This window comes from Diuraphis noxia, unplaced genomic scaffold (genome assembly GCF_037042655.1).
Source record: "Diuraphis noxia isolate RWA-SAM2 unplaced genomic scaffold, SU_Dnox_SAM2 contig0001, whole genome shotgun sequence".
NCBI lineage: Eukaryota > Metazoa > Arthropoda > Insecta > Hemiptera > Aphididae > Diuraphis > Diuraphis noxia.
This window is the reverse complement of record NW_028301711.1, coordinates 77,653,034-77,680,647: the sequence shown is the minus strand read 5'-3', so window position 1 is coordinate 77,680,647 and position 27,614 is coordinate 77,653,034. Positions and strand designations below refer to the sequence as shown.

Sequence of the window (27,614 nt, the reverse complement as noted above, 5' to 3'; positions counted from 1 at the left end):
TAGATAGGTAACTGAATACATAATCATTAAATTTACATCATTCAGCATTTATGTTTTAAATTAAATTAACAAATATTTTACATACTTTAGAAGTAATATTCTCCATCTTATTGTTCAGAAATCTAACACTTATAACCTAATATTAAAAGTACAAAATATACTTATCCTAATAAATAATCTTTACATTTACAATAGGTATTTAACATAGATGAACTAAAGGTAAGACAATATATGACTGATTTTTGTATGGGAAATATATATATTTTAAGCAAATTTCTGAAACTGGCCACATTTTTAAGATGGATAAATGTTGAACAACATAAATTCCAAGTGATGAGCTATTACACGGCACTGAATAGTAATCTTATTGTGATATAAATTTTTTACCAATGACAACTTCAGTTTTTAGTGACTTTGAATAAGCAAAGTTGTGCACCATTACAATATCACCATTTTTTGACCCACAGCAATTATCAGGTTTTGTTATTCTTAATTGAAAGTGTTGAAACATATGAATCTTGTACCTATTGTGGTCCACAACAATTTGCTAGAAGAGGACCATCACAGTGAATATTTGATATTTTTGATAATGATGATTGCCGAGGAGTTTCAAAATAGTTTTCCAATAAAAAACATTCACCTAATCGATTACAAATTTGTTCAGCTGGTTTATTATATCCTCGTACCATTGATTTAATTTTTTGCAAATAATTTTCAAATTGAAATGCAGATATTGTTTCTAAAGTAAAATTTGATGTTATTCCTGAATAGTAATCAGAGTCATCTACTATATGAATTAAACCGTGGAAATTATGAGTGATAAAGTCTTTACTATACAGATAAATAAAGTCTTCAACAAAATACCGTAGTAATGATCTGGCATAATTACACATCCACTATCTTTACACATTTTAGGTGACAATAATATAGTTACTGCAAAATTAAGAGTTGAAAAGTTCTCATATTTTTTACTAGTAAAACCAGATTTTAAGACAACTGGTCCTAAATATAGTAAAAATGTTCGAAATTCAGTAGCTTTCCAACGAAGTAAATTTTCAGTTCTCTTGGCTTCCTATTAATTTCAATAGGTACACATGAACGATATTCAACTAATAATGATGATAATCTAAGTCAGAGAGAGAAACATTTACTGTACTCAATGTTAAAATTATAGTACGAGTTACTCCTAAATAAACAAGGTGCATTATATCTAAAACAAACGAGTTGTTAAAATGCAGTCCTGGGAATTTTGTAAGTAACGTTTCAGTTTTTCTAAATTCTGTATCTGACCAATTATGAAAATCTTCATTTGTTCTTAGTACACAATCAAGATCTGTAAATACTCTACGATTTTTACTCGATTCATCTTTAACAACACACCTTGTACATGAGTTATACCCACTAAAAGACTTTATACCAAGAATGTCTGCCTTTGCAGGGGCATCACAACAGAAAGCAACAACTTTTACTGGAATTATTTTTCTACTTTGATGTAAAATACCATTCTCTGATAAATAACTGACTTCATTAACAAATTCTTCTAGGTAACAATCGATATCATGAAGTTTACCTTTACCAAACTATAAACCAATTGGGAACACATTATTTTGTAGTTAATTTATATCTGATAATATCCCAAATAAAATTGGTATCACTTGTATGTTTGAACTTTTAAAAATTGGAATACCATCTATAGTGATTATTAGTTTGAAACTATGAATTAAATCTTGAAAAGTTCCAGAAATAATTCTTTTAAGTTGTTTTTCAAGTCCTATATGGATATATTTTCCAGGAAAAACTATTTTTGAACAAAATTTAGTCTTGGATGTTTTCAATAATGTCCTAGAATCACTTGGTAAAGCAGAGGTTAAAGCAGGACTCTTTGAATTTCAGAATCATCAACAAGGAGGGGGGAATAGTTCACTTTGGGAACTCCTGGCCTATAGCCTATAACGTACCTTTTTCACCACATACAAGTGTGTGGTTTTACCAATCCCCTCCCCTTCACTACTTTCTCAATCTATAATAACTTTATATATTTAGGTGAGAGCTGCGTCAGGACTCAGGACTACACCATACTACGAATGATCACAATTCATTTTAATTGCAGTGTTCGTCCAATATTATTGTTACTCTTCTAGTCTTCTACCAGATAAATCGAACTATCTACTATATCCTACACGGACATTGTACCTTTAATAAGGTATGTTATACTTATATACTATCAACAGACTACTTATTGGTCTTATTGTTAGGTAATTTTAATGGTAAAATTTAATATAAAATTAATCAAGATACATATTGAATAAATATTTTTATTTATTGAGTTATATAGTTAAATATCTTATATTGTTGTATGTAAATATTTTTCACAAACAAAACTTATAATATATTTATTTAGAAATAAAAATTTACATTCAATTAGTATGTACTTATGTAAATTCTGATGGAAAATTACAGTTAAATTAGTTTTCAATTTTTAAATAACGTTAAATAATTTTATCTGAAGTCTAACCTAACCTAACTTAAAATAAATAGAATGCAGTAGAAATATATTTCTTATATTCGTCGAATAAATTAACCTACCAACGTCCTAAAAATTATACAAGTATGAATAATAGGTACCTATCAACATAGGCTTTCATATATTGATACTTAACATGATATTTTTTGTTACTTACCTATTAGTTGGTTTATTCTTAATTTAAAAAAAACTAGGTTTCAACAATTTAAATTGATATAACAAAAATCGTTCGATAATTTCATAAAAATTGCATAAGATATGTTATATTTGTGTGATAAAAAAATATTATTTTTAGTATTTAATTTATCAATAATATTAATTTACAAATGATTTAACAATAATCAAGATCAAAAACGTATTAATTTTATTCTGCAGGTTTTTAACATATTATAGTCACATCGTATAATGTTGTGTATTATTTCAGAAAATCATGAAGTTCAATTTGATTATTTTGGTACTGAGCTTGTGCATTGACTTAATTCTTGGATCTATCGCTAATAATAGTTCGTACTGGGAAGTTCCGTTCAGGTTTTGTGGATCAAATCTCGCAGTTGAGCTCTCAATCATCTGCAAAGGCCGCTACAACGAAGATCCACGTGAATATAATTTTCTATAGTACCTTATTCTTAATTATAATAGTATCGTCTATTGGTCGAAATTAACCTATAAAGTTTATATTAATTGTAAATTCAACGAACTCTAGAATACAAAATTAGATACCTATCACACACACACACAGTTAATTATCGGGGTTTGTGTTTCTTCTCATTTTTTATAAGTATGAAAAAATAAAACGAAAATTTCATAATTTAGTTAGATCATTTAAAATCTTTCTCAAAGACTGCGATGCCCCCCTCCCCCGCGGTTAAGGTTTCTAGCCACAGGAGTAATGATGGTGGTATAAGTCGTATCGTTGATATCGATTATTTCAATCCAATTCACTATCGAACAAATAGTGAGCGAATTAAATAATATCGTAAAACTAAGAATATAGTAAATATTATACATTTTGTTTTCAAAATCTATCGATTAATCGAAATAATCGATTATTTTGACACTATCGACTATCGAGTGTAACGAATGACTATCGCGCAGGCCTAGAAACATTTTGATTTATCATTATGGTCATAGTGTGCTGATGTAGATTTGACGAAATAAACGTTATGTTTTCTCGTAATGCTCTAATATAATACATTAAGAACTAAAAAGCAAACTTTTTTTTTAAGATTTAAAAAAAGACCTTATGAGGAGACCAGACTCGCATATCCCCTTTTTTATATGCAGATTATAATATGTTTGAAAACATTTTAGGGGTTCTAATCTTCCCTTTCCTTGCTACTCCTTGTATATTTTAGTTTGTAATTAAAACAATTTAAAATTGAATAAAATGTAAAAGAAATATGGTAAATGGTAATCTGATGATCATGTTAACTTATTTTAAGCATATTCTTTTTAGTTAGATTTATTGAAAAATGTTTGTCTTTGTTAATGATTTACCTTTGTTTGCAGGTACTCACTCGTTCAAATCTAAAAGGGCTATCGCTAATGAGTGTTGTAAAATAACTCCGTGCAGCAGGAAATATTTGAAAGATCATTATTGTCTTCCTGAATCGAAATGGTATGTAATAACATAAATAAGATATCTAAAATTGTAAACTTAAATTAACCATTCAACAAAATTTATATAAAAATAAACTTACGATAAATTCATAAACAAAGTTACAAACTTAATAATAAAAAAATATGTTCTAATTTAATTTAATAGAAATGTATCTATATAAGATTCTACTACATTTCAAATTACTTAGGTATGTAATTTTTTCAGTAACTAATTAATATGTATAAATTCCAGGCCTACAACTACAACTTTAACTTCAACTTCTACTTCAACTACAACTACAACTCCAAAACCAAAACCGGGATTTACGTTTAAAATCCGAAAAACGGATTACACTAATATTTTATTTTATTATTTTGATCTACGTAAGTACCTACATACTTTAAATCGGAGTGTCCGAATTGGTTCTGAAATGTCCGAATTGGTTCCGGGGTTCTTTCAAAGGGTATATCCGAATTAGTTCCCGAGTTGTTAAAATTTTGGCTTAATAAATAATATATAACAAACATTAAAAAAAAATTAAAATCTTAATTTAAAAATATAAAATAAATACCTAATAATAAATATAGGCGGTATATCGTTTTTTTTTTTTAATTCGTTTATTTTCTTTATAGTTATTATTTTCTATTATTGAGGTAAAAACATTTAAAAAAAATTTAAATCTACTGATTTCGTTATTTTTATATGTTCGGATGTGCGGAATAAAAGCAACTGTTGAATTTTCTGTGAAATGATTCACAGCAATTAGTAGTTCGTTCTATACTACTGGTATATTCAGCCCACATTGTTGGTGGAAGTGAGCTATCTTTTTCAATATAATTTTTAAAATATAATCGAAGAAATCATCAATTTTTTCATTCAAAATATTAATTATAATATTAAATATTTCATTTATATTATATTGTATTTTGCTTTTTCGTAAGTCTGTATCGGGAAGCAATTCGGACGTGTGCCGCCTACCTAGAATATCGGGAACCAATTCGGATGTCAATTTTCAGGTATGGGAACCAATTCGGATGCAGCCTTAAAGGGCTCATGAGTGGCCTGTAAGGGTCTTGGAGTGCATTTGAATTCGTTGGAATTTGTTGAAATAGAACTAGATACTTAGACGTTATTGTGATTTCTTACAAAACTATTTATAAACAGTTCAATATAGTTTATTTTGAATAGTAAAAATAATTTAATTTTTAAAAATGACAATATTCTTATATCTTGACACCTTGTCCTAGAATTTAGGACACCTAACTACATTTTTACTTATTCCATTTTAACTCAAATACCATTAAGTATGCTCTCAGATTCAACAAAATAAATTTTGACCTTTTTCGTTCAAATTCAAGTTTAGTTATGATACATTGAGTATATAGTTAGAATGAAAAATTTAGCTTATAAATATAAAACTCAAAACATACCTTTAATGTTGTGTAAATATAATGCTGCCCTACTGCACTTAAAGCTTCTTGTACTGGAGGGATTTAGATGCTTATAATTACCTTAATAAAAATATAGTGTGGTGGAATTGATGATATCACATTTTTTCACACAAATAGGTTGAAATAAATTATCTACAAATGGCTCAAAGCGAGTATCATCGTATCGACATCTAATGTTCCATAATTTCAATATTACCCATCCAATGTATATAATCATAGCAATAAATACACTTAAATAGTATAGAAATCCACAAACTAAAAGTTGATTTAATAATTTGTTTCAATTTTTCAGTGATGCAAGTATTGGAATATCTTCAATTGGATAAGTAACCAGTATACCAAGCAACTATCAACATTATATTGCAGCTTCAAAAATATATTTCAATCTTTTGTTATAATTAAATTATTAATATGATACACTATCAATAGATATCCCAACATTTTATTTTTCAATTTTAAACATCATATTACAATTTAATTTATAGTGAAAAATAAAATAATAATAATATAATATGAATCAAATACTTAAATTAGTATGTATAAGAAAGTAAATGTAGATTTAACAATTATAAATTAGTTTTTATTACCCAACTCAAATAATAATATAAGATTTATATTTTTATACATGATTTTCTGACTTATTATTTTTTATTTGTTTTGTTTATCATAGGTACACTAGTAATTTACATTCGATGTAAATGTTTGAGTTAGAATAATAATAATTATTAAAGAACAAAGAACTAAAATTGTACCACAAAATGTAATTTTAAGAAATCATAATATGTATGATTGATTATTATTTTAATATAATAAAAAGAAAATAATTTATTCATTGCTTGGTTCAGGAAGCAATTTTACCATATTAGGTTGGTTAAATAAGATAATTTGAATAAAGCAAATTGAATTATGATTTTTAAACAACATTTTACTATCTTATGACGTATATAAAACTAAACTAGAATATTTCAATATAAAACATTATATTTATATATATCTGTTTATACAAGCGACACTCTTCGCCGGTCTAAAGTTATGACTTAAGAGTCCAAAATTTTGAATATTTTGTAACTTCATACCTTGCTGGTGTGTGTAAATATTGAACATCACGGAAATGAACGTTTTGGGTGGCCTACAATAATGTGTCTAGGGTGTTGAGTGTTTCAACTTCTTTACTTTTTATACTTTACATATGTACATCCTATGTAGTGTGCTAACATACCATAAAATAGCATTTGATGTGGTCATACCTTGTGATTTCTATTATGATAATATTATTTTAAATCTTAGTTAACGATACCTTGGCTCATCAAGACACCACCAAATTTTAATCCTAGAATTTATATGATAAAACTGATAACCAATATGATAGTGATTAATGACGTTACTTGTGGGTGTAGCATACTCTTAAAATATAGCTCAAACAATACATTTAAAAAGTCTACATTCCTTCAATAGATTAGTTGTTTATTTATACTATAGTGGACTCCCTTTAATTAAATCTTCTAACAGTCAGTTTTATCCAATTTTAGCATTGTTAAAAATTATCAATCATTATAACCGATAATATTGTATTTCCGATTGGTACTTATATTAACCATGACATCTTGTTTAAACAATTGTTTATAAGATATTATAGTAATTTAAGCTAATAGTTTATACGAAAAAGATATTACTGTATGTGATATAGTAGGTACATTATGTATTAGGTAGTTCCTTTACTGTAAAACTAAACCATTTAATACAAACTAACTATCTATTGATAATAATATTATAATTGTAAATTTTAATTTTTGTTTAATATTATATAGATTTATATAACTATTTTAATTGTACATGGATGAACTTGGTTGGTATGTAATTAAATTAATTTGATTAAAAAAAACCTTGGTACCTTTTTGTGTTTTCAAATTCCAAAAATCAAAGTTTGTTTTCATTCCACATTTAAAATCAGAATTTTATTTTTAATGACATGATTACAAAATTGAAAAAGAGTTACCCAAAATATTTAAATTAGTACTTTCAAACATAGGTACTACAAAGATGAAAAAATAACATGATTGGCATTGTTAGCTATATATAAATTAAACCTTCATTTAATTTGTTATATTATATTACATTTTGTCAAGTAACTTATATATACATTTTTCATACCTACATAAAAATTAATTTCAGTTTATCAATTATCAGTCTCAATAGAAAATTGATATTGTGTACCTAGTAATTATTGGTTACTATTTATCACTACCTACATGTATTTCACAGTTTTTTTGTTTTATTAAGTGTCCAGAATTTTTATTTATCGGTTACTGACTACTGAAGGCTGTTTAAAAAAATTTTTAATTGCAGTAACTTTCATGGACAAGGTATAGAAATAATTTTTTAATTTTCTTAAACTTTCAGGGTTGGGAGGGAAGGTTACAACTCCACCAGCACCACCATGTCTATGACACTGGTATCTTAATTATTATGTTACATATAACAATTTAGTGATCAATTAACGACCTCAATTTTTTTTTATCGGACATTTGAGAAAGGTTTTTGAAATTTACGATGGGAATTTTTATTCATAAATAGCTTACAGATTATAATAATATTATAGCAATAAAATAAATAAATATGTATTGCCATTTACTTTATAATATATACAGGGTGATTTTTTTATCATGAACCACTCATTATTTCAAAAAGTATCAATGTTTTTTAAAATATTTTTTTACAAAGTTTCATATTGTTAAAAAAACAACGTTTTTATGAAAAAATTATATTTTTTAATATTTTTTATCCTTATAATTTTTTAAGTTTTTTACTTTTTTGAATGGCAACATAGAGTTTTAATTTCATATTCCAAAGCAGAATATTTTTCTAAGTATTTTGATACGTAAAAATCGAATTTTGGACGAGTAGTTCATGAGTTATAAGTATTTAAAGTTTAGACAAGCGGAGTAGTGGACAAACATTTTGCGGGGTAACCCCGTACCACTCCACTCAGCCAATCTAAACTTTAAATACTTATAACTCATAAACTACTCGTCCAAAATTCGACTTTTACGTATCAAAATACTTAGAAAAATATTCTGCTTTGGGATATGAAATTAAAACTCTAGGTTGCCATTCAAAAAAGTAAAAAACTTAAAAAATTATAAGGATAAAAAATATTAAAAAATATAATTTTTTCATAAAAACGTTGTTTTTTTAACAACATGAAACTTTGTAAAAAAATATTTTCAAAAACATTGATACTTTTTGAAATAATGAGTGGTTCATGATAAAAAAATCGCCCTGTATAGTCTATATATATTATAAAAAAAATAATACAAATTAAATTTGATAACATTTTTTATCATGCATACCTTATATAGTTATATACAAATAATGTACATATACGTACATATTATATACATTTTTATACAGGTATTTTTTATAATATTTATAATAATATAACTATGTAAGTAAAATAAAAAAAAAAAAAATAATTTCTATTCGATAAGATTGTTTTTCCCTGTCGTAATCTAATTGTAAATTTTAATTTTTGTTTAATATTATATAGATTTAAATAACTATTTTAATTGTACATGGATGTACTTGGTTGGTATGTAATTAAATTACAAGACATTGACAATACCACTTAATAATGTTAGAAGTTCGCAATATTGGCTAGACATTTATGGTATTACCATTGATTATAAATACTATAGATTGCTCACTGGCCGGTTTTTCGGTGGCGTGCTATTTGCACGGTATCGTTAGGCTGCGCTGCGGACGCGTGGTTAGTTGTGCACGGTAACGCTGCAATCGCTAGCGTCTAACTGAGTGCGAAATGATAAATATAATATTAAGTACCTAATAACTAATAAACGTTCAAAATCTATTTTGGTTTCGTGTATAATTTAGTCAATGGCTCGATGTCTCACACACACACACGCGCACACACACACACGCGCGCACACACACACACACACACACATATATGCAATAATGGATAATATGGTGTATTGGTGTGTAGTTTTTCATTTTCAAATTGACGCTTTGACAGTCGGTTCACGGTTGTATCGTGATTGTTAACACGTTCTGTAACGTTTCTTCTATTACGCCAAAATGTCGAGAAGAAAGTGTTCTTATTTTAATTGCAAAAATATGCAAAAAAATACCAAAACTCGATTTCACACCTTTCCGTTGGATTCTAATTTATTAAATAAGTGGATAATCCATTCCGGCAAGTACCTAATGGGCTATTTTTTATTAAATAATGTTCCTATAATCCTATTTAATTCAAATTTAACCTAATCTAGTAACATACTTCAAACTTTAGGGAATGTCGAGTTGGATTCTATAAGCCCGAAAAAAATTAGAAATCGATTTTTATGCTCTGAACATTTTAATAGAGACCAGTATTCTAATCCAGTTGATCCTAAATCACGACTTAATTCCAACGCGGTTCCAAAAAATTATTCTGAAGGTAGGTAACATTTGACGACAGTTTAACAAAGTTTATGTGTATGCCTTTATAATTTATATAATTATATTTTATGATATAATATCTACTATACACAGCGCACGTGTTTCCTACATTAAATTAAATATATTATTGTTATAGTTGCACATGTAACTAGATCTACATCGTCGGTTAATATATGAAATTCACCCAAAACTTGGAACTGGAGTGTTTCCAGTACAGACTTCATTGAATGAATTATAAATATTATAAATACAAAAATAAAAGTAGTTATCTGAAATATTAAATTAATTATGTAATTAAAAAAGTGGGCAAGTGGGTATCGCTCTGCTGTATGAGTAGGTCACTTTAGTGGATGTGTTAAATTTGAATGCAATGACAGGTATCATTGTATACGAAAAACGATTCTGAACGGAGATGATTTGTTAGTCTATCCGTCTAGCGTCTAGAATATATTATACATGGTGTATAAGATAGAACTGACTAAAAAAAAAAAATTATGCTAATTTAACGTAAAACAAAAATTGTGAAAATTATATAATTAATAAATTTAAAAAATATACTCATTTCAGAAATTATATTGAAAATAATATTTGAAAGAAGTTATAACACTCCAAATTAATTTATGCAAAAAAATATTGATATTTTAAAAAATTAACAAGATTTAGATAAATATTTTTACCATCAAAATTTTTTTAAAATTAAATTTACAAATTGGCTATTTTGAATTTTTTCAATAAAAATTTAATCAAATTTAAATTCTTTTATTTTTACTATTAAAAAAATAAAATTTTTATTTTCATATTGTACGTGTATCTTAAGGATCTCTTAATGATTAAATGATGAACAAAAAAAATAAAAAAATATTAATCAGAACAAAAGTTATTCTAAAAGTCAGTTCTATCTGTTACGGTGGAAGACATAAGCGCCAAAATTAGATAAGACAAAATAAAGTCTTATCGTACAAAAGCGCCAAAATCGTATCGTACGAAAGCGCCAAAATCCTAGGTACCTGTGTAAATTTGGGCTGAAATTCCGGATAATGAGGTTATACGAACTACAAATGCAGCTGAATCATATCATCGACATTTAAAAGATCAATTTTATTTTGCTCATTGTTCCGTACATAGTAATTGATGTTTTATTAAAATTATGAAGCGAAACATATTTATTTATATGAACTCTCCTCCTAACAATAAATTAAGGGTATCTCACGAAGAAATACCAGGATGGCGAAATAAATCGTTTAGAATATGTGAAAAAAATAGGATTAAAAAATCAACCAATTTATTAGATTTATATTTATTTGTATGTATATCATAATTTATTATTCATTTTAGATTCTGAACGAAGTGATGAATGTATTGATTTTACAATGATGTGTGTCTGTGTACAGCATAACTAGTCGAAAAAATGCTTCGATTTCAAACTTTGGGGGTGGTTTCTGATGTAAAAGTGAATATCCTTGGTGCAATATAGAGGTGGAAAGTAAACATTTTCCAACAGTTTTCAAAAAAATCGAGAAAAACAAAAAAAAAATGACGGAAAACGGGAGTTTTTACGCAAAACCAGTTTTAGACCAAATCGATTTTTTTATATGGTTGTAATTCAAAAACTAATCTTTTTAAACGCTTGAAATTTTTACCAAATGTTTATGTTAGTGTTATCTATGTACAGCTTAATTTTCAAAAAATTTTGATTTTTATGAGCAATTTTTTTTGAAGTGTCGGTAAAAAATTTTTGGATGACCAAAAAAAACTTGAAAATTTAATACTAGGTTCCTTATGAGTTGTTCTTATTATAGCTAAAAAAAATTAAAAATCGTTAGACACAATTTTTTTTTTTAAGCGTTAATACTTTAAATTTTTACGAAATCTGTCGAAAACGCGAAAATTCGCAAGTAATTTTGAAGTTGAAAAATCATAAAAATTGTTGTGTTTATAACTAAGGATTGAAAATACAACACTAAGTCTTCCATAATTTTTCCTTCAAGTAGCTATAGAGAAAACTCGAAGCGTCATTATAGGAAAAATTTTAAGTGCATTTGAATTTTAAATTTTTACGAAATAGCGTAACGATAACGATTTATCCTGAAACGATTTTAAATATTTGTTATTATTCAAAAAGTATAAGTCATAGATACTTGAAAATTTTACCAGTTATTAAGATTGGCATTTTCTTTACAGGATTTAATTTTCAAAATATTTTGACTTTTTTTGAGATATTTATAGACGACTGAAATTTTCAATTTGCCTGAACATTTTTTTTTTGAAGTGTCGATTAAAATTTTTTGGCTCAATCAAAATACTTGAAAATTTGATACAAAGTTTCTCATAAGTTATTCTTATAGTGATTAAAAAATTATAAGAATACATAGGCACGGTTTTTTTTATTAGCATTTTAAGTTCAAACATTGACTTAATACGTAAAAATTACGGCAATTTTCAGTTATCTTAGACCGAAATTCATAAAAGTTTTTCTTTTTAATTCTAAGATTTGAGAATTTAATACAAGGCTCCTAAAATAGTTTTACAATATCATTTGAAAAATAAAAGAAATATATAGTCACACATTTTTTTTATAAGCATTTACAGTTCAAATTTTGACTAAATACATATAAATTACGGCAATGTTCAAATTATCTTAGATCAAAATTCATAAAAGTTTTTCTTTTTAATTCTAAGATTTGAGGCCATCGAAAACCGCCCAGTGAGCAATCTATAGTATTTATAATCAATGGTATTACCTAATTTATATAATTTACGGTGACATACTTTAAACACTATTACTATACACAAAAACCATACTACCTAGGTACCATGTACTTTAAATATAATGAAATTTAAGGTGTAGTTAACATAAAGAATAAAGATCAATTCGATAAAGATATATAAGTTTTTGATAGAACATGCCTATTAAAGGTTAAAGAACATAAAAAAAATTTCATAAACCAATTATGGTAATAATACCGAATAATATATATTTTATAATTGATCAACCAAAAAAAATTTTATTTTATTTTAATATGTATTGTTAATGTATTCAATGATAATCAAGTTATTATTGTTTTTTTTTGTATAATATAAGCCTTATACATTTATACAGTCATATTATTATTATTTTTTAATTTGAACCTTATTCAATATAAATTATTTAATTTTTTTTTTCATAGATATTTGATAAAATATATACTTTTAAATTGATCTTTTAAATAAAGATAATGATATTTTATTTTCATGTAATTAAACTTCTTTATTTATATTACACTATATAAATTATTAATTTTTGATGACTGTATTGTTACAATTATGAAACTAGATCAATCAAGATTATAACTCTGCGCAAGACACACAGTACATTATTGATCTAATTGAGTATTTCTTAGATATCTAATATATTCATTAAGGTTTCTATCTCTTTTTGAATATCAACATACTGTTACAATCAAAATTGACAATAACAACAGGAATTAACTATGCATTGTTGTGAGTCATTACACAGACAAAAGTAATAAAAACCCAAAAATAATTGAGGAAGTGTGGTCATATTATAGTAAGTTATTCAAATTACTGATTTTTATATTATTTTGGTGGAATCTAATACATTTACACATAAGATAATACATAATCTGGATTTGAATATTGTAGTGTCCCAGCATACAGGAGAACGAACGACTTGTGTTGAGGTAGATGGTTTGGGTGAAATAAGTATAACAACTTGACTTGTGATTAATTATTATACAATTATTTGCTTGCGATGTGGACAAAACATTATTACTGATACAAGAATGATTTAATTGAAAATATTTTAAGTCTAAATGATTAATTTGGAATGGTGACTGGCGTGAAGGAGGTGCTTGCACTGACTCTGGTGGCTCACGTCTGCATTTGGTCTATTCAGGGCTCTCCAATATAGTCCTACTCTCTGTGTGTATGTGCGTGTTTAGCGCATAGCCGGACAGCCGTCAGTACATAGCAATATCTAAAAAATTTTACTGTTATACTTCATACTTTTTTATTAACCTGATATTAATTTAAATGACATTTAATTTCTATTGTTAAGATGTATTAGTATCATAGATGCAACTTCAATTAAAAAAAAAACTATGGATGCTCAAAAGCTATACATTTTCTAATTTTAGTTTTTTTTTTGTAAGGAAAAGTTTCTGATACTTAAACACAAACATTATTTGAGAATGCTAATTTTAAAATACCCTCTAAGCCCCCTCCCCATTTGTGCCCATGATTAGTATACAATTGTTTGTCTGAATATATTATGTTTACCTACTTAACATGATTTGGTTTATAATTTAATTGCTTAATGTAGGTACCATAGCTAATTATAGATATAAAATATATTCTGATGTCCGCCACACATTTCATCATAGTATTTGAATACTAGTTATAAAAATACCATACCATTCCTATTTCTGTTGCTTAAAATTGGTAGAAATTAGAACTATATAGAAATAAAAATTACAAAATACCTAACATAATATTTGAACTAACATGTTATTAACTAAAAATAAGTACTTGTTTAAGTGTTTGATATATAAATATATATTATGTAATTATTTTATTTTGCAAACATTTAATTTGATAAAATACAATATAAAGTATATAATTGAAAAGTTTAATTTGGGGATAAGTACAGATAGTTCATCTTAATACATTAATAATTGATTCATTATATAAGATTGAAACATTTTGAAGCTGCTATACCAAGTTGCCAGTCGTGTTACTCATCTGTTTGTGGAAATTGTATTGCAATCCAAACTGTAAAATCGAAATAAATTATTAAATCAATTTTAAGTTGGTCAGTTTGGGTACAACTCAAATGTACTCAACGCTACAGATATAATGGATGGGTAATAAGATGGAAGCTTATTAAAATTAGCGTCAAGACTCTTTTAGTGCCATTTGAAGTTAATTCATTACAAGCTATCTATCTGAGTGAAAAAATGGGATATCAGTATATCACTGATTCAACATTTCAACCACATATTATACTTACATTCTGGGTTAATATACAGGGGATCGTTATTTCAAAAATTTGAAAAATACAATGATTTTTATTATTTAAAATAATCCATAGAATCATAAAATAGGTGAAACTAGTATAGTTTTACCTATTCTGTAATATATTTGTTTATAAATATGTTATGAATTTCAATTTTCTATAAAAATTTCAACAACAACAACGATGTATGTAATCCAAATGCAGTTTTACACTCTTACAATCCATCAAAAATTTATTTAAATTGGTACTTACGCAGATCTGAATAATAATATGTATAATTAACATATTTCATTTCTCTCAATTTCTGTGCTGAAGACACATACAACTCCGGTTCAGGACCACAATAATATGTTTTCAAAAATCTCCTGGTGCACGTGTCTAAACAACAATCATCAACGACAGCCCTTTTAAGTTTGGTCAGCTGTTGACTATCTGAAAATGAAGGAAATTCATAAGTCAAAATAAAAATAGTTATAAATCTAATAGACCTAACCTTATATATTATAAATTAACTTGATTATTTGTGTTATCAATTTATTGTGATAAAGGCATAACGCATTATTGTAGATAATCATAAGAGTATCAGATAATCAGTAGCGATCTGATTGTCAGAGAAGGCGGATCCCTCTGCAGTAATTAATATGTAATATAAAATCAATGCCGTAGAAACTGTGGTGCGGGCGGTTCATTGCACCGGGGCTCCGCGTTGCAATTTCTAATATGAGGCCCATACTTAAATAAAATAATATAAGAATTAAGAATCTATACTAATAACAATTTTTTTAATAAGATCATAATATAATGATAATGCCGTTAACACTTTGTTATTTTAGTATAATATAGCACCGCCAGGCTTCATATTAGTACTCTCAGTTCCCATATAATAACATATAATAATATAATTATTTTTAAATGTTTTGAATACATAATATATTATGTACAGTATAGTTGCTTAATAGCTTAAATAAATAAAGAGTTGCGATTACATTTACATTTATACATTTTCAACTTTATTATTAGTTATTAATTTTTCTATACAAATAATTGAAGAAAAATTGATTACAATTTTAATCAATTATATTTGTATTATAATTAAAAATTCAGAATATAAATAAGTACAAATTTAAAAATATTGCAATGCAGTTTATTATATTATTAGTGGGGTTGTGGACTGTGGCGGGCTAAGCATCCCACGGATCTGTGTACCATCAATTATATCTGCACTCCCTACATTAACATCCGGTGTGCGCTTTTAAAGGGGCCACAGTTTAAATTTGCACTGGGGCCCATCTATTTCTAGCGGCACTGTTTAAAATAAAGTAATATTGCGTACAATCCCAATTAAAGTAGTATTTAATTATAGTTCCAAATTTCATCTATAACATTTGATTACCATTTACCAAGTAATCAATAGGTACATTAAAGCCGTGGAAGTGGTAAACTAAAATGTACTGAGAATAGCTAAGAAAGAGAAGCAGACTAATTATGTAATTATATTGCAGTATAATAGTATGAAGGTTTACTGGATAATATTGTATAATTGTTTTTATTCAAATTATTTTGGTTAATCATTATTTATTTCAGAAAGGAAAATTCGAAATTACAATTAAAATTGAACGTATGAAACTAATCTGAAAATTAAAATTCTATATATTCTTTTGTGTGTCTAATCATTCATCTATTAATGAGCAAACAAAATTTTTCATAGTCATAAAAATTCTGTCCATAAATTAAATATGTATGTATTGGCAATCAAAAGCTTATACATTTTTAGACCAGCGGGGTGGCATTTTGGCATCAAATAAATGCATAGGCATATACGCAGATATGCTTAGATCATGTACTACGGACTGAAAAGTCTTTGTTATTATTGTGCATAAATAAATGACTGATAACCAAATCAGATTGAACAATCTGAATTCTTCGCAATTCGCTGTCGTACATTGCTGTCAGAGAGTAGGGGTTCTTGGTTCATACATAAATCATGTTTTCATTATGACATCAAGAATTAGCATGAGGGTTAGGTCTATAATACACGATCCTAGTAGTTAAAACTACATCCATATAGTACCTACATTATCTAAGGTATGTAACAGACCACGTGGAAAAACAACATAATGTATAAAAAAGATAAGAGCGTGACCATTTCAGCTTATAATTTGTGATGTTTTTAGTTTTCAAAAAGTGGGATCTGAATGTAAACATACTGTCTATAGCCATAGGAAAGGAAGTCATTGTCATACCAGTAAAAAAAATAAAAAAAGGAGTGCTGTCATGGGACACCCGGGAGAAACGTAGTTTCTTTGGAAGTCTTATAGGTTATAGATTAATTTCAGTGGAACTATTCGAAATGAATGTAAATATTATCTTATCAGGTTTTTTTATTTAATTCATTGAAAAATACATTGAATTATTATTATTGCTCATATTCAATCACCGAAAGCAAATGATACGTTGTCATTAAATGATCGCGAAAACTGAACAGAGCAACATTGTCAACACAACACGCACCGCGGAGAAAAGGTCAATGACATCGGAGCCCGATGCGATCAAACAAAACAACGCGAAATGATGTAATCATAACGGAAAAACCCAGATTCGTCAGCACAGTTACAAAAGTGATTTTATAATATATATTTTGTTATGAACGGTTTCTATTGTAATACTATAATAATTTATTTATTATAACAATAACAATTAATAATAATAGTATCTAAGGTTTCCAGCTACCTGCAACCTGACCTTTTTTATTTTGTGTGTTTTATAGGTGGCGACGTGTAGATATATAATAACAACGTAGCCGGCCGTAGAGCGAGAGGGGCAGGAGTATAGAGAAAGCGATAAAGAGTAAGAGAGATAGCGATTAACGCTTTTATTTTCGTTACGCACGGTTTTTCTAGGCTAGGGTCCCTCCGCTCACATCACGCCTTAAGAAACTACGTTTCAAAAAATGGTAAACCTTTTGGTTTTAATAATATAATATTATGCACCTTTTAAAACGGGTATAATGTGAAAGTAGTATTTTGCCAGATATCCCATATGCCCAGTAACATTATTTTAACCAATTAAAAACAGAAATTTAATGCACTACTGGCAACACTTTTTGATCAAAATAAAATCAGATAATTTAAAAACATAAATGTTCCCGCCTTCCCGAGAATATTTCCCATGAAGGTTTTATGAAATATAAATTACAGTTTCCTAACCAATTTCTAAAAAAAAAAAAAACAAATTCTAACCAGCTTTATGGTCTGCTAGTTTCGATTGATGGAAGATAAAGTATTGTAATTGATAATCAGATACCATAATATATAAATTATATTTACTTTTATCTTTATTGTAGATGCCTTTACAGATGATTGCTAGTTCAGCCGAGAGTCTTGTTCCACAAAACTGTATCGGATCAACCCAGTACGAACTATTATCAGCGATAGATCCCAGAATCAAGTCAATGCATAAGCACAGAACAAACAAAATCATATTGAACTTCATGATTATCTGAAACATTCGGTCATACAACATAAACTTTTGACTATAAGTATCGTTTATTAAATTACCTCACGATATAGAATAAAATAAATACACGTTGATCTTGATTATTAGATTATTATTGAATTTAAATGCGACTAAACACTAAATATCAATTGTTATATAATAAATTTATTTTTATCACACAAATATAGCATAAATCGTTGATTACTTTCTAATGTCAGAATTGTTTTTTATTATTTTTAAATACATACTTAGTGTCATTATACTATCTAAAATTGTGGAATATTTTGAAACTCTCATTAATTTTTATTCTTTTCATAATCACAATATCGTATAAAATATAAAAGTAATTGTTGGTACCAATACTTACATATATCATTTATAAGCAGTTAATTTATTTGACGACTATTATGAAAGTAGTTTTATTACAGTTTATTGCTGGTATTTAATAATAATTTAATATTAATATTAAAATATGATAATTGACTGAACTATAATTTGCTTTCATATCTTTTATAAGTACCTATAATAAGTAAAAATCTTCATATCTAAATGTTTTTAATATTATAATTTGTTAAATAAATTTACCACAGTATGTAACTATAATTCTAAATTAAATAGTAATACGTATTTAAAATGTAATACGATTATTATTTTTGTATATCAATAAAATATAATTAATATTATCTTGAATTAATTTTATATTAAATAATATGACTGATTTATTTAACGTTAAGTTCCTAATGCATTGATAGTGGATAAGTAATTAAACATACCTTTTTCAAGAAAAATTGCTGTGTAGGATACCTGTAGTCGACTCGGTGTATCTGGTGGAAGAGTAACAATAGTTGTACTAACACTGTAGCCAAATTGAATTCTGTAACGTGATCAACTGTGGTGCAGTCTAGTGAGCAGATGAGCAGTCGGCAGATCCTACCTACTTATATATTTGATTTATATGTAGCAAATATAGAGAATAGGTGGGGGTTGTTTAAACCCTAGTGACCATTCAGGTAACAAAAGGACCTTATAAGGTGTACGGGCCGCGTACGAACAACAATAGTACGCGACGCCCGGTCACCGAAATACTTCGCGCGTTACATAGGTATACGATACACCGCTACTCACCAACCGACCTATGTGTGTGTGACGTAAAGCGACTCAAAGGAAGTGGACGTGGTCGCCGAGCAAGATCAGAGAGTACTGGTGTGTGGTGAATGTGTGAGGGTGTGTCGTGTGTATGTGTGTGCTTATAAATAAATAATAATAAAATGGTAACACGTTTCGGGTAAATAATTAATTTATGTATAATACACGATATCAATAATAAATTAACAAATATATAAAAATCACAGAAACACAATTATAATCGTATAAAAATATAATAATTAATAAATTAAAGCCCTTATGGCTGAACAAGATAAATAATATTATAGCCCTTCTGGCTCAACACAGGAAAAATATGGGCAAAAACAATAATACAATAATGATAATAATAATCAGTGGTGATCAGCACATACTGTAAAAAACAATATAAATTTTAATAATATAATAAATGTCGGCGATTAGCGCCTAACAATATAAAAAAATAACGTTCGCGACGACGGTTAAAGGAAGACAAAAGTGTCACGGCGGCCGTATTAACGAAGCTCGTCTCGCCTAGCATATTATAATATATTAATGTCGTACGTTCGCTCGAATATAAGGAATTACGTAACGAAAATAAAAAATTCGTTGGACGTTGACGTTCATTCAACGTCCAAGACAACGTTTTTGACTTCCCATTTTATCAAAGATCGCTTACCGGTGAATGTCATAATGGGAAATTTTCTGCCGGAACCTTTTTTTAAGTACGAGTATGTAACTAATTTCGGACTAATTTCTAACTGTACTAAAATTTGGTCGTCTGTTTCTAAAATGTTTACCCCCTCACTGATCATAAAAAACAAAATCCGAGTTTCTCATAAATCTGGTTGCTAAAGTAAAATCTAGTGAAAATCAATTATTGCAGTTTCAAGTGTTTCAACTGTTAAAAAGTTATTTAATTTTTAAATTTCTCATTTTGTATTTAATTTGAATTACATTTCCAAAAGGAAAATTATGAACGTCAAAATATTATGTGAACTTTTCGTATATAAATATAAATATATACGACACATAGCCATATTATCAAGACCAAATACAGACAAAGATCGTTCAGTTTCGTGGAGGCGGCCAATATGACAGCGGGTGGCCATATATTGTTGTGAAAACGTATAGGCATGCATTGCTGTAAAACTTAGTTTTGGGTGGTCTCCGGTTCTTGGAAACAACAATCATTTGAAATACACAATTGAGCTCACAGGGCACAAAATTATACAATGAATGTATAGTCTGTTGAACGGAGACTTACTGGTCGACCAGCTGTCATTCCAGGAGGTTATTTTTAAGAGCCTCAATCAATATTTAATACTGTTTACAATAAAAATAAAAATGATATATAGTATACAAATTTGGCACAGGTTTTTATTTTGCACCTTCGTTGAAATGCGTTTTATTTTTGATATTATTGAATATTTTTTTATTTTTAAACCATGCATATTTGCACCACATAAACCGTTCTTTTAACGATTCTCAATTACCTATATTATAGTATATAGTTCCACCGAGGCACTAAATCATATAGATATAATAACAGTTAATAGGTAGGTAATTTTTAATATTTTGTATTTGATAAAACAACTATTATTATACGGCTATATAACATTTAATAGGTAGTAGTAACACTGCATTAAATATTAATATTTACACAAAATAGGTTCAATGTATTCAAATAAATATATATTTTAATACATAATATATTTGGTATATATTTATGTATGAACCAATTTTAAAACTTTTTTTACTTTTGTCCACTTTTTTAACATCTTGATTTTATTTGAAACTGTCTCATCTTTATAGTGATGTATGTAACAAAAATATCAGTCAACATATCTGTTTTATGTAGGTATTATATATTTCTACCAGCAGTATTTATTAATAACTACAATATTATATCCACCTATTTTATTAAGTCAAAATAATTATTACTGTGTTATAGAAAAGTGTATATGTGTCACCATAGTGGATTTAATAAAGTTAGTATTGAGAAGAACAAAAAAGGGAGATAAAAAAACACAGAATGCAAAGCTCAAATTGATATAAAAATTAAATTAAGTACTAGGGACACAAAAAAAAAGGATAAATATATTAGAGTGAGTTATATAAGTTTCACTCATCTAATTTGCCCAGTTATTAAAAAATAACTACATAATTAAGTTATTAGAATTTGGAAAAAATATTTATTTATTTTGTATATACTATTACTATATAGTATATACTACATAATCAACTTTTATTTATTTAATTTGTTAATTGTAGTATAATTTGCAATTATAGGATGGTTTACCAGCAATCATATTTGTTATTGAACATAACCATATAGCTTAGGTTCTGCTGAAGCTTTATATTTTTTAAGACCAACCAATGAAATTAGAATTAAATTTGAAAATTATTTCAATGACGGTTTAGGTGAGTATTTTTCTCTTCTATGAATTATGATAAATAATAGGTAATCAAAATATATTTATTTAACTGGAAGTTAATAATATAATATTTAACAGTTATATTTAGATACCGTATCCTCAGATATATGTTTATTGAAAACATTTAACTATTTAAATACCTATAAAAATAAATAATTAATCACAATGAATTAATAAAAATTGAAACTAACAGTTTTGCATGTTATAATACTATATTATTTTAGAGCTAATTAGTTAAATATTTTGAAAAATAAAAACAAGTACTTATGTGGCTATGTACAATTACTCTGTCTCAAATTATAAAATAATTTAATATAAAATTAGTTTTAAACTGTAATTTTAACTCATTTTTCACAACTGAGTGTTTGAGTTGTAAACAAAGTAGGTAAACAGTGGTGCAATTTGTTGCATAAGTATAACCTAATATATTAATGATTTAAATTAATCATTAATTATACTAAAAACATTAAAAATAACAATGTATGGTAAAGCATGTCAAAACTTCAGCTTATAGTTATAAAAATCAAGTAAAATTGAAAATATTAAAACAATTTTTTTTTAAATTTTGCCTTTGTTATAATATATTAAATAATATAATATAATATCATAACCATTATGATAGAGACCTCAGGACCACGGTTAAAGTTATGTTATATTTATATTTTCCTTTAAGGAATAAAGCAATATTGATATTTTTTTTAAGCATCATATTATTCAAATGTCAACATAGTATGTATATAATTTTATAATTTATTGAATTTAAATGGGTCTATTACAGTTTTACCAATCAATGGGGCACAAAATTTCCTACAAAATCGACTATTTACATCAAAATGACCAAAAATGGACTTGAACCCTTCTCCAAAACACCGTCCAATTGTATTATTGACTCCACCAATTTTGATCAATTTAAGAAATTAATTAAAATTATTGTTATAGGTAGTTTTAATAAATTAAATAACAATTATTTTTATATAATTATATATAACAATAAGTTTTCTAAGTTTTCTTATATAGTTATATTCTTATTGTGTATACATTTTCATAAAAGTAAAATATGTAATTTTACTCAATTGTTACTTCATCAATTTATATTAATATTGTTTGAATATAAAAATAAGTTTTTATACTATTTTTAGTACATAATTTAAATCTGCTGATATTTTTAAATTTTACAAAGACTAATATTAAAAATGTAAAATTCCCTGATCCCCATCACAAGTCTTACTTAAAGGGATCAGGAATCGAATAATATTAATAGATATGTCTCCATAACAATTTATGATGTAGTACCTATTCTATTAATTAAATCCAAAAATAATGTTAACCATAATATCACACCATGAAATTCCACACTAATTTTAATACCTACATATTTTTTTTTTTTAATTATTACAAAGTAAAAATAATCTAAATAAATGGATACTAATTTTTTATTTATACATTTTAAAAATATTTCATTTTTAAAGTTACTAATGGGAGCAATGGTTTTATAATCTATACTCTACACTGTAAAACTGATTATACGTACATTGTATTATTTAATTCTTAAATAAACATTTTGCAGAAACTTGAAGATAAAAAAACAGATTATGAAAAAAATGGAATTATTGTAAGGTTTAATGAAAATCCATTTGCTATACTAGTGGTCACTCCTATTATGCAAAAGGCTCATAAATTAGCCTTTGCTAAAGATATTGCTTTTGCAGACAGTACAGCATCATGTGATACTCAAAGTCATACTGTTACATTCATGCTTACATCATGTGGTATTGGAGCTATTCCTCTGGGTATATTCATAACAAAAGGACAAACAGTTGATGAATATAAAACAGCATTTTCCCTGCTGAATGATTCAGTTCCTAACAGTTTTGATGGCCAAGGTTTTCCAAGACATTTTATAATTGATGATAGCGAGGCAGAAAGGCAAGCACTAAAATCAATTTGGCCACAATCAAATATTTTGCTTTGTAGGTTCCACGTTTTACAATCAGTATGGAGATGGTTATGGGACGCTAAACATAATATCAAAAACGAACACAGAAAATTGTTGTTTAATTTATTTCAAAGTATTTTAATTTCACCAGATTATAATAGTGCTCACAAAGCCTATATTACTGCTATTGGCAAGACAAAAACTATTAATAATAGCATAGGTGATGAAATTATACCACTTAAGTATGAAAAATGGGTGAAATATATTAATAATTATTGGACGAGAAAAGAGTTATGGTGTTTAGCTTTTAGAAATTCTGCTGTACATGGTAATCAGACCAATAATTTTAGTGAAGTTAATGTACGGATTTTTAAAGACATAGTACCTTCTAGAAATAAGGCATATAACGCCATTGCACTGGTTGATTTTATTTGTACTGGCCTAGAAGATTACTACTTAAGACGCTTAAGGACTTTTGTTAATGGTAGAAATGACTCAGCTCGATTACTATTTGAAGATCAAATAAAAAGAGCTATTTATATTAATAAAGATTCGATAGAAAAATTATCTAACAATACATTTAAAGTACCATCAGGGTCCGATTGTGGTCATTATGAAGTAGATGTCACTCATGGATTTTTTACGTGTTCCAAAGGAAATTTAGGAGCTTTTTGCAAGCATCAGGCAGCAGTATACCATTACTATAATGAAGCAATGCCTAATTTACCAGCTATTACTTTAAATTATTGAAAATAATGTATTATCATCTCCAATAACAAATACATTAGTCGAAACTGATGATTATCTGGATAATCATAATATTGATCATCAGTCTGATGAATGTGTTAACCAGATTCAAGAATTAATTAAAACAAATTTTGAAAAATTTAAAAAGAATACTTCAAGTTCAGTACTCACTAAAAGTTTAGATCGTTTGAAGAAAGTTAAGTCAGTTGCTACTTGGGAATCATTTTTGAGTACTGCTGGTAGTACTATATCACTAAGGCATCTATCTCGTTCAACTATTCATGTGCAGCCTACCAAAATAAGTAGAAGAAAGCCAGGTGTCACAAGAGGTAGTAAACGTTTATAAGTAGGGCGACCAGTGAAGACAGACAATAACAAAAGAAATGCAATAAAAATAAAAATAAATTTAGCCGAAAATATTAGGAAGAATGTCCCAAATGCCAAAAGTCATTAACTACAATGACTATTATCTAACTATTATTTAATTACTATTTTCATCAAATCTTATACCACATATTTTTTATTATTATGATGTACATATTATATAATTATATAATAATAATAATAATAATACATAAATTTATTATTAAACATTCATAAATTTTCTCTAAAATATTATAATTACATAGAATGTAAAATTGTGCTAACTTGAATTTTTCATTAATTTATTGTTATTACTTATTTGGAGACCTAAGGTATTTTTTTTAAATATTGTATCCAACTATTAAATATATTATGTTATTAACTTCCAGTTAAATAACTATTACAATTTAAAATATACTTTAGCATTTAATATGACTTTATTATTATTTATTAGTTATTATTTATTGCATAGGTAATACAATTTCAACTACCTATGTTATGTGTATATTTCAAATTTTGAATTTCAATCTAACTGTATTGATAGGTTTCAAAAACAAATGACACTGGCAGAAGTCAGAATTTATTTATATTGCCAAATGCAACAAAATTAGTGGTAAACCATCCTAGAATTAAATTTAAGGTAGGTACCAACCTAAATGTGAACATGAAATACAAACAAAAATAACTATATTTGTAATTTTTAAGGAATGGGCACATTGGTTAAAGAGAACTTATCTACCCACTCTAATATATCCCTTTTTTATGCGTCTCTATCAGTTTTAGTTTGACTCTTGCTTTAGGTGTTGTTTAATAATTACATTTTTTTTCCTCTCAGTGCTTACATTATTAAGACACTATTAAAACATATTATATAAAATACAATTATATTATTATAAACTTAATACAATTTATCAAACAAATGTATCAATGTCAATGTATTAAAAATAAAAGACAAATGTAGATTTATAGTTTATAGATTTGGTTGTTTTTAATTGAGATGACATAATTTCTATTGATTATAGTGTTATTAGGTATAATACTACTGGTATAAAACTATATACTAATATCGATGCATAATGGTTTTTTACCGTCATACCAATTTAGAAGTTGAAGCAATTAGATAATAGAATAGTTTAAATTTTCATAAAGCGCGGTAAAGCCAATCAGAAGGCTAAAATTATAAAAGGTGCCGAGACCGAACCCAGAATGCTAATATGCTGTTCGGGCATCACATACTCACATCGAAAATGTAAGCTGACAGTTTGTCAACAAAAATTCGAATCAGACAGATTAACTCGTAAACAAGTCAACAACTCCGATTTATGGCTAATTCATCATTATTGTACGCCGTTCTGTGCTAATTTTTTTTTCATTGTTTATACAGTTGAACATCTTGAAATTATATTAAATAAGATATTTTTTCAAGTTGAGGTACATCATTTGGGTATTGATTTCACTTCTGTATTAAGCTCCAAATTCAATTTTTTTCAACCATGGCCCTTTTTGGCACAGAACTTTGAGATTGATTTCACATTTTTTTTAACACCAAAGTTCTATCTTTTCTCCCAGTCTCTTCAACTTACGCACAAAAAGCCTTTTTTACTTCTACGAAGTAGTTTTTTTGAAGATAATATATACGAATATACGATAAACAATATACATATACGATATACAATATACATATACGATTTGGTAATAATAATATATAATATATTATATTATATTATATATATATATGTATAATATATTACTTAACACTAACCGACACTTAACTGGACATTGTAAGAACGGCCCTAGTATTTTTGAATAATCTGATACAGTAACATCTTCAAAAGCTTACAATCTTTTAAAATCTTTGATATGCTGCGAATTTATAAAATCATTATATTTTATCGTTGATATATGTTCTATAACTTCATAAAAATTTGTTACAGACCTAAAAACAAGACACTTTCTGCAAATAATATTGTAAGGATTGTGTTGTCAAGCTTAATGTCAGGGAGAATAATGATTATTTTTCTTGATGTGTAGAGATACTTTTGAAAAGTTAAAAATGTCTGTATACTTACCTCGACTATGTACTAAAATGTCAAAAAGATCAAACCCTGAAAATAATATTTGATTTAAATAATCGTTTTGATAATGAAATAATAGGAATTTTCGATTTGGTTTGTTTTTACCAGACATTTGTGATTTGTCTTGAACCTAACATTTTTACATAATTGAGTTATTGCCAAAAAAATTTAATGGACAAATTTTTGGGATCTTCTGTCCAGGCTCCAGAGATTTATTACTTTCCAAAGCTAAATTAAAAAGAGAAATATAATTATAATATGAGTTTTGGGCAAACAATAATGAAATTAATTTCCGGATACAACAATTAATACACTTAAATATCCAAATTCTTACTTATAAATAAATGATAATAATATAAAAATGCAACGTTTAATGAATATTATAATATTA

The 27,614-nt window shown here is 26.9% G+C and overlaps 2 protein-coding genes and 2 pseudogenes across 2 annotated transcripts; 2 read left to right on the top strand and 2 right to left on the bottom strand.

Moving 5' to 3' along the window:
* Positions 1-27,614, top strand: part of LOC149061806 (uncharacterized) — a 340,578-nt pseudogene that overhangs the window by 117,212 nt on the left and 195,752 nt on the right.
* On the bottom strand, positions 200-2,188 carry LOC149061828 (uncharacterized; annotated as a pseudogene).
* On the top strand, positions 1,839-6,006 carry LOC149061827 (uncharacterized). The gene is made up of 5 exons (XM_089218107.1): positions 1,839-2,203; positions 2,949-3,120; positions 4,034-4,142; positions 4,377-4,507; positions 5,868-6,006. The coding sequence occupies exons 2-5, from the start codon at positions 2,955-2,957 to the stop codon at positions 5,903-5,905; spliced, it is 444 nt and encodes a 147-aa protein (XP_089074233.1). The 5' UTR covers positions 1,839-2,203; positions 2,949-2,954; the 3' UTR covers positions 5,906-6,006.
* Positions 14,667-20,806, bottom strand: LOC149061826 (uncharacterized). Its single transcript, XM_089221158.1, has 5 exons — positions 20,692-20,806; positions 19,316-19,476; positions 18,374-18,545; positions 15,300-15,479; positions 14,667-14,803 (listed from the first exon to the last, which is right to left on the bottom strand). The coding sequence occupies exons 1-5, from the start codon at positions 20,804-20,806 to the stop codon at positions 14,766-14,768; spliced, it is 666 nt and encodes a 221-aa protein (XP_089077284.1). The 3' UTR covers positions 14,667-14,765.